Genomic DNA, 8,451 nt, shown 5'->3' with positions numbered 1-8,451 from the left:
CGATTGATCAATTTAATTGTGGGTTAATTAATTTAATTAAGTTGTTTGTTAATTGTGGTTCTCGCAACTATTGTCAATCTTTAATTGCCAGAACAATTAAATTTTGCCCGACACTGTTATATACAAAGGGCTTCCCCTCGACTATTATGTATGTGGGGACTTCCCGTACTTTTAATATTGCATAGATAGGATATTTTGCTGCTGCTTATTGCTGACATTATTTTGTTTTTAAAAGTAAGTAATACATGTATTGCTATACCGAAGACTTCTAAATGAAGCGTCACCGAAAACCACATCCAAATTGGTTCAGCCATTATGGAGATTAAGCATGTGCAAATGCACCGAAAAATTATAAAAATTTATATTATAAGTTATCTAGCATGTCTTCAGTAAGTATTGACTTTTACTTAAAAATATGAAATGTACAGACTCGGCTTCTTTACGATCTTATTACAATAATAATTATTGTATTATCAGATTATCACGGAGTAGGTACCTATATATGTCGTCGTCGGTGTTAAGGTAAAAGTAATCCTCCCCTATATTGAATAGGCGTATTATTTATTGAAATTTGAGTTGGTACAACATTGACGACAAACTATTATTTCATAAGAAGTAAATATTTGTTGCCACAAATGATTGTCTCGAAAAATAGTATTGTAGTTGTGTTTTTATTATAGGTACTTATACTTTAGCCATTTTAAAAATAAGAATGAGTCTATTGTATATTTTGGAAAGTTTAGCAGATAAGTGGTAAAAAAATAAATTTTAAACGCGTTGATGACGAAATGGGTATCTCCATACTAAGACAACATTCAATACTTTAGGCAAATTATTATCTCCCTCAATTCGATCACTGTGGATGCGAACGGTGCGATTTATTCAAACGTCAAGGCCTCGCCACAAGTGCAATAACCTTAACAAAAAATATAACAGGTGCCATCTGTTGGCCTTCTCAAATATTATTACAATCGCATCGTGGGTTTATGTGGTACCATCTATTGACCACCGATCAGAATCAAAATAAGCGTCCGAATAAGCGGAGTTATGAGTGCGACATTTTCTTGTATGAGATTGAGTATCTGTACTAGTATAGTATTGTATTATCTGTGGCTATACTATATGTATCAAGAAATTTGCTACATTTGTTTCACGTGGCAGACACTCATTGCCTGGTTTTAAAATAGAGCAATCCTTCAACTACGCGTACCAAACTTTATACCACGATTCAATCTCTCTCAATTCACGGTCTCAATTTTCTCAAATTGGTCCTATAGACAAACGAATCCAGGAACTCCTCATCTAGCACAGTACTGACCATTCGGCCGCCGAGGTCGTCCAATTGTACTTTTGTCTCACATGTCTCAAGTGTCGAAAATAAATTCCAATTGTTGTGGTGTAGAGATCAAAATAACTCGAATGGGTAACTTTCATTTCCTTCCTAAGTCGTGAAAAATAAATACATAATGAAGATGTTATTTATGTATTGACGCATTGAATAATGTTTGTTTGCAACCGTTAAAAAGCAATTAGCAATGTTCACATAAAACCATATAGATCTTATATTTCCTGTTTGTCCAAACTTGATTGCAAGTCTTGCGTCACTCTCACGTCGCCTACTTCAGATAGGAGTAGCTTTTAAGACCTATGTATCTAGACTAGACATGTGTGCCGGTCGTATCGTCGAATGTGGCGTCTCATGATTTTTCTGTTTCTGCTTGACTTCTAATTTTCTAGCGTTAATAAAAAATAAACTAGGTACAACATTATTTACTTTATTGAATATCATAATGTTTTTACTACCATAATATTTTAGTATTTTAGTAATATTTTTAGTAGCAGTAGAGGTTCTTGTGAAAGAGTACGTCTAGAGAAGTACTTCCATCTTACCTATTTCCGCCGCCAAGCAGTAATATGAGCATTACTGAGTTCCGGTTTTGAAGGGTATGGGTGCTGGTGAAGGCACATGGGATGTCTCAACTTACGTCTTAGGGTGTCGGGCATAGTGGCAGTGCCCTATTATAAATAAAAAATTATTAATACTTATATAATTTTGTGAAAATACTCACCTTGTTTGTTATTATTATTTATACGAAGATCGAACTAATACAAAGAAAAAATCCTCCGATCTGACTGTACTCGACCCAGCATATGTTGCCACGCCGGGCTCACAGCTCTTACCAACAGAGCTACACTGCCACCCGTTATAGTCGAAATGGCGAGTGTGACATTAAAAAAAAAATCTTATGTATATTGCTATGCTATAAGTGGATAAGGATCGTATTCTCCCAATATTTTTAGTATAATTTTATTTCTTTTTAAAGAAAGAAAATAACATGAGCTTTCAAATAATATTTTTCTAATGCCTTAAAAAAAATTATAACCGTCAATTTGCATAATAACCGCTTAAATATTTTAAGAACCGGCAATCTATCTCACCACCACACTGAGTCCTTAATAAATTAGTCTTTCAACCCTGACGTTGGCGAAATCGTCGCGCAAAACGACGGAGTCATAGATACAAAAGTTGAAGTTGTAGTTGATGAAGTTACCGCAAGAGAAAAGTAGTTTTTTTTTCAATTTCATTTCTTTAAACACTGTTTTCCCGGTTTTGAGTTTTTTTAACATAATAAATATTATCGAGTTCTTAGGTTTTCGCGATTGTTACACATAGGAAATGAAACTAAGTCACGGTTGACTGTCAACCGTGACCATGGGACCTGTAAAGGGCCCGAAACGTCGGTTTGTTTGAAAAAACAAATATACGCGATTTAAATCCGGAAAAATAGTTTCATTTCCTATAATAAATATTTATAATAAATTATATATTAATTACTCAATTTCGCCAAAAATGTCGGTTACGTTAGTTATGATTATGAGGGCAAAACTGTACGTAGTATAACATATACTTACCTACCAGTAATTCTTAGTTTAAGGTCTGTCATTGTGTTGTTGTGTCCTCATCCACCTTTGGCCATAATAACGTGATAATAAAATCATTCAGGTTTATTGATAAATTAGACACAACAACGTAGGTAGTACATTATTCCGGCGATGAACCGTCTAGGAAAAAGCGAATCATAACAATAAACGCTCTTAATTTAAATCTTTTATTAATATAAAGTACGTATAGAGGAACGTAATTCATTATAATAAAACAATTTTCGCCACGCCGACTTTACGCCTATTTACGAAATATCGCCGGGGTTTTGTAAATAAGGACGAAACGCCATTTCGAAAAATTTTTGGGAGGAACATGTTTGTTGGGAGTTCTTCACGACTATTTTGAAATATTTACATAAAGTTCAATTATAAAACTTAAACTTAAATAAAACCAAAACGGAATTTTAAAACAGGATGCAAATATTTTAAAACAGTCGTTAAAACCTGAAACACGCTCTCTTTCTACAAAACACTGACAATATAATCAATTGAGGGCTAATAAAATTACTCCTCTGATCTAGTTAGATGCCCTGTGCAGATCACATCATCGCCGGAATAAAGTACTACCTACATTGTTGCGTCTAATTTATCAATAAACCTGAATGATTTTATTACCACGTTATTACGTCCAAAGGTGGATGAGGACACAACAACACAATGACAGACCTTAAACTAAGAATTACAGGTAGGTAAGTATATGCTATACTACGTACAGTTTTGCCCTCCTAATGATAACTAACGTAACCGACATTTTTGGCGAAATTGAGTAATTAATATATAATTTATTATATATATTTATTATGTTAATAATAATAGAGATCTACAACCCCTTCTAATCGGATTTTTTTAAACCTTATTTAGTGTTGTAATGGAGGGAAGTTTTCTCTACCGTGTGATGAGGTTACGCAGCTCCAGCTAAGTTAAAACTCGAAGTTGTCAGAAAAAAGGTTTATTTCCACCTTGTATGACGCCAATACAATTTCTCCCTACTTGCGGAAGAGCCAGGCAGTTGTTCCCAAAAGGGACTCGACTCCTGGAAACCGTCTCACGGGACGATGACTCACCCTATATGAGCGCGTACGTCAATATCAGAAGGTCCATTTAACAGTTTCCAAGAAGGGACTTTACTCGTGGTTAGCCCTACTGAGCTTTCTCTCCCCTTTAACAAAATTGTGTTACAATACACTTTCGAGGTAAAATCTTAACACCGCGATTCAGAAATAACGCTAAACGGGTCAATGCCATCTAGCGGATTCTGAGTGAACTAAAAGGAAACATTCTGGCTTAAGGCCGTCTAATGTCTAATACATAAAATAGGTTTGTTAGTGTCAGTTTTATTGTTAAGCAAAATATATAATAAATAAAATAAAAAAGAATAAAAATAAAAATACTAAAAATTAAATAATAATAAAATAAATATCAAATAAAAATAAAATAAGAATAAAATAAGAATAAAAAAAATAAAATAAAAATAAAATAAAATAAAAATAGAGTTAAAATAGAGTTAAGATAAAGTTAAGGTAAAGTTAGGATAAAGTTAAGATACACTTGAAATAAAGTTGAATATAAAGTTGAAATAAAGTTAAAATAAAGTTAAAATAAAGTTAAAATAAAGTTAAGATAAAGTTAAGATAAAGTTAAGATAAAGTTAAGATAAAGTTAAAATAAAGTTAAAATAAAGTTGAAATAAAATTAAAATAATTGAATGAATGCATGAATTGAGTTGTTGTTAACAAAGTAATGCTAGTGTCAAGCAAAAGCATAATAAACAAATAAACATATTCTGCAACAAGTTGACGGTTGGTGCAAGTGTCAAGGACGACATCCTCACATGTAGTTCCGTAATGGTTTTACGTCTCAGACTCACAAGATTGCGGAAAAACATTTTAAAAAAAACTAATTTTTTGACGCCTATTCAGTTTTAGCAAATTGATTGACTGGCTGTTTAGCTGTATTAAACAGGATTGTAAATAGCGGACCCTTGTTTTTATGCTTAAGAATTTATACAACCTTAAATGGCTGTGGTTGATTCCGCATAACAGTGAGAGTGTTAAATCAATCACTTATAGTATAAGATATACATTTTTCAATAGCTTTTCGTTTGTAAAAAATAAATTCTGAAATTAAGCCAAGCGAAATGAACCGTATTAGTACGGGAAGAATTTTAATTCGAGCCGAGATAGTATCGACTCTTAAATAGGAGAGTTATAAAATTTTACATAATATACTTAACTTGTTTCATGCAGTTTGTTTTTGTTTTTGTTTTTGTTTTATGACATTCATTTGATAAAGCTATTTTGACGTATCACATGTGGCTTTGCTATACCAAGAGAAGGAAAATATGAATTGTATATAGATTAAATGCGGTTATATTGTGGATTAAATGCGATTTCTTACGTAAATCATTGTTTGTTTCAGGATCGCTTACAATCATACTGTCAGCCTTCGCTCTTTGCATGATCATCTGCAACGTTGATGCTGGAAGTAAGTATCTACATAAGAACCAAGCACTTCTACAAACATTTGGTTCATAACAATAACTAAAATCACCTCATATATATTGTGTCTCTTCTTCTTCTTCCTGTCCTTATCTCACGCTAGGTGGGGTCGGCACAACATGTGTTTTTCTTCCACTCTCCCCCCTATCAGCCGTCATTTCTATACTCACACCTTTCTTATCATATCATCTTTCACACAATCCATCCATCTTTTCTTTGACCTTCTTTGCCCTTAAGTGCCTCAGGAAAGGAAAAGAAGTTTATGCCTTATCCTTTAGTTTATGCCTGTAAAATATAATAACACATCAATCTTACGATTTGGCATAAAAACTTCATTTTGGAGTCTTTTGTGGGTTAAAACACGTTATTGCCTCCATTGAAAAGAAAGAAAAGATAGACAAAATGTTGCATCCTGTATAAACAACTTTTCTTTTCGCAGCAGGTTCTGGAGCGTGCCCGTTACCTTCAAAGGTGTATAGCTGCAGCCCCAAGTGCCAGGAGAACTACGAATGCACCCACGGCAAGGTGTGCTGTCCGAACTCCTGCAACGCTAAGTCCTGCACAGAGTCCGCAGCTTACGGCGGCGCCAGTGGCGGAGACAAGTACTCCCAGTGTAAGTACCGTTTGCCAAAAACGACGCAATGAAACCGGGCACTGTACTTTAGTTAGCTTGGTTAGCTTAGTTTGCAGTGTGAACCGAAGTATGAAATTATGGCCCGACTATGTGAGCTACGCTAAGTTGGGTTAGCTTCGTTTGCGGTATAGCCTGCGCATTACGTTTACTTATTGCAGCGGCTCTAAATCGCGTAAATTTGTTTTTTTCAAACAAACCAACGTTTCTGGCCCCTTAACTGGTGCCATTATTGCTGAGTCAGTTAGCCGTGATCGTGAAGTTGGTTTCTTTGAAAAAACAAACATCCGTGACTTAGATCCGAAAATAATCAGAAAAGTTTCATTGCCAAGGACATATAATTTTTTTGTGACCGAAACAACTTGAATTTTTTCAGTAACGGCAAAAAGTCGATTACTTAAGGATTTAATCAACATAATGGTAAAACAAATACACTTTTAGTGAGACTTTTCGTTGGATGAATGACACATTTGCACAATTCTTAAAATATTTTCGTAATTGCACCTTTTGTTTACATTTTTTATCACAAACTCCACCACAGTCGGGTATTACGAAGGACAGTTTGTTGACAATTAATTTGTCAAATAATTTGTAATTGAGGAACCTAAGATCAACAGCAAATGACTACGAAAACAATTAAAAATTGAATTTCAAAATTGTCAAGCTCTCCAAAAACGGCATTCGACATTTGTCAAAATTTGTGGTAAATAATTATATAATTCTTTCTAAAATTAAACCTTATATTATGATTTAAATTATGCCTCATGCGAACGTAGTTTGATTCTATGTTGAAGAAAGCACAGAAATTAATTTATTTTACTACCACAAATAACGCCATAAAATAAAATAGAAACAAAAAAGAAAAAGCAATAAAAATTGAAATTTTTATAAAAAAAAATAGGCGCGCAGTGTGCATTTGACCTCCATCTAACCTAATGGAAAATGAGATGAGGCAGTAGAGCTCCTTGTGAAAGAGTTCATCCAGGAAGTACTGCCACTTTACCCGTTTCTGCCGCCAAGCAGCATTTTTGAAGGACAAGGTTGCTGGTGAAATTACAAACAGAAAGATAGAGAGACTTGTCGATTATGTCTCAGGGTGGTTGTGGCAGTGGCAGCCCCCTCAGACCTTTGCGATCGAAAACACTGAGTGGCTCTGCCACTGCTATGTCCATTAGCGTGTTCGACCCGTCACTTAGTATAATAACAAAAGCAAGAAGGTGTCCTCTCAAACCATTATTCTCATAAGGACAGATTCTCAATAGGACGGATTCTCAAGAAGACGGATTCTCATGAAGACAGATTCTCAAAAGAACAGCAGTACACGTAAGGAGAAAAAGAGAAAAAAATAGAGATAAAATTATTTTAATAACTTGTCAATTGTCGTCGTCAAAACGTCTTAGTATCGCAAGGCGTTGCAAACACTCAAAGACCGATATTTCACTCCGTACACATTCAGATACAATCTGTTCAATTTTTCTGTCAACTAAAATGTCACTTTTTCTCCTTCTTTTTCCCGCACAATAAAAGGACCCTCTGACAATTTTTATGTCCGACAGTTTTGCTTCCTTCTTCAAAAGCATGATGAAATAAAGCATCGATGGCCTTTTAGGAATTCTAGAATTAATTCTTTTATGCCACCCTTCGATTGCATACAAACATTTTTGTATAGAGTGTTTTCTCCTTTTGTATATCATCGGTGTTTTGGAGAAAGGGCAAAAGCTCCATTTCGAAAAATTTTATCATTATGTACCTAATCAGTGAATACTTTGTTGTTTATAGCGGGCGGAGCGGGCGTGTACTGCGGCAATGTAAAGTGCAGCGCCTTCGAAGTGTGCAAGACCGATCCGGCCACAAAGCGCCCAAAATGTGGCCGCGCGTAAACTTCGTCTTCGAACCAAATACGACAATTATTATCATACACAAATTAGCCACTCAATTTTATTTTAGGAAAAAGTGAACTACTTATTATAAGTACATTTAAGTTTATGCACTTATTTTAACTGAACTAAAATTTAATTTGTTACGTATATTATATCCAATTCCAATTTTAATAAAGTACATTTTTATATTTATTTCACGGATTTTTATTCATAGTTTTAGAAACGGTCCTTCAAAGTATAAAAACTATGGCGTAACGACATAATTAGGGCTAGATTTACAGATAAATATAATAACACTCACACTCAACATAGCCCCGCACTAGGGAAACCCTGTGTCGCGGGTGCCATGGACACACACACACACATAGACAACCACAAATTACACCCAAACTCACGAGAGAAATAAATGTAGGCCATACAAACATTTCTCCCGGCCCGGGAATCGAACCTGGGACCTCTGCGTGGCAGTCCGGCATGGTAACCGTTCGGCCACAGAGGC

At 34.8% G+C, this 8,451-nt stretch overlaps 1 protein-coding gene across 1 annotated transcript; it reads left to right on the top strand.

Annotated features, from left to right (window-relative positions):
• Positions 1-5,313: 5,313 nt before the first annotated feature.
• On the top strand, positions 5,314-8,152 carry LOC113230834 (WAP, Kazal, immunoglobulin, Kunitz and NTR domain-containing protein). The gene is made up of 3 exons (XM_026464935.1): positions 5,314-5,427; positions 5,881-6,054; positions 7,852-8,152. The coding sequence occupies exons 1-3, from the start codon at positions 5,400-5,402 to the stop codon at positions 7,950-7,952; spliced, it is 303 nt and encodes a 100-aa protein (XP_026320720.1). The 5' UTR covers positions 5,314-5,399; the 3' UTR covers positions 7,953-8,152.
• The last annotated feature ends 299 nt before the right edge of the window (positions 8,153-8,451 follow it).

This window comes from Hyposmocoma kahamanoa, unplaced genomic scaffold (assembly GCF_003589595.1).
Source record: "Hyposmocoma kahamanoa isolate Upper Pololo Valley unplaced genomic scaffold, ASM358959v1 101, whole genome shotgun sequence".
Lineage (NCBI taxonomy): Eukaryota > Metazoa > Arthropoda > Insecta > Lepidoptera > Cosmopterigidae > Hyposmocoma > Hyposmocoma kahamanoa.
This window is presented reverse-complemented; position numbering and strand designations above follow the sequence as displayed.

Excerpts from the sequence above, each read along its gene's own strand:
- LOC113230834 (XM_026464935.1), top strand. The coding sequence starts at position 5,400 with ATGATCATCTGCAACGTTGATGCTGGAA. Across the intron at positions 5,428-5,880 it reads CTGCAACGTTGATGCTGGAA|CAGGTTCTGGAGCGTGCCCG; the intron begins GTAAGTATCTAC and ends TTCTTTTCGCAG. Across the intron at positions 6,055-7,851 it reads CGGAGACAAGTACTCCCAGT|CGGGCGGAGCGGGCGTGTAC; the intron begins GTAAGTACCGTT and ends TGTTGTTTATAG.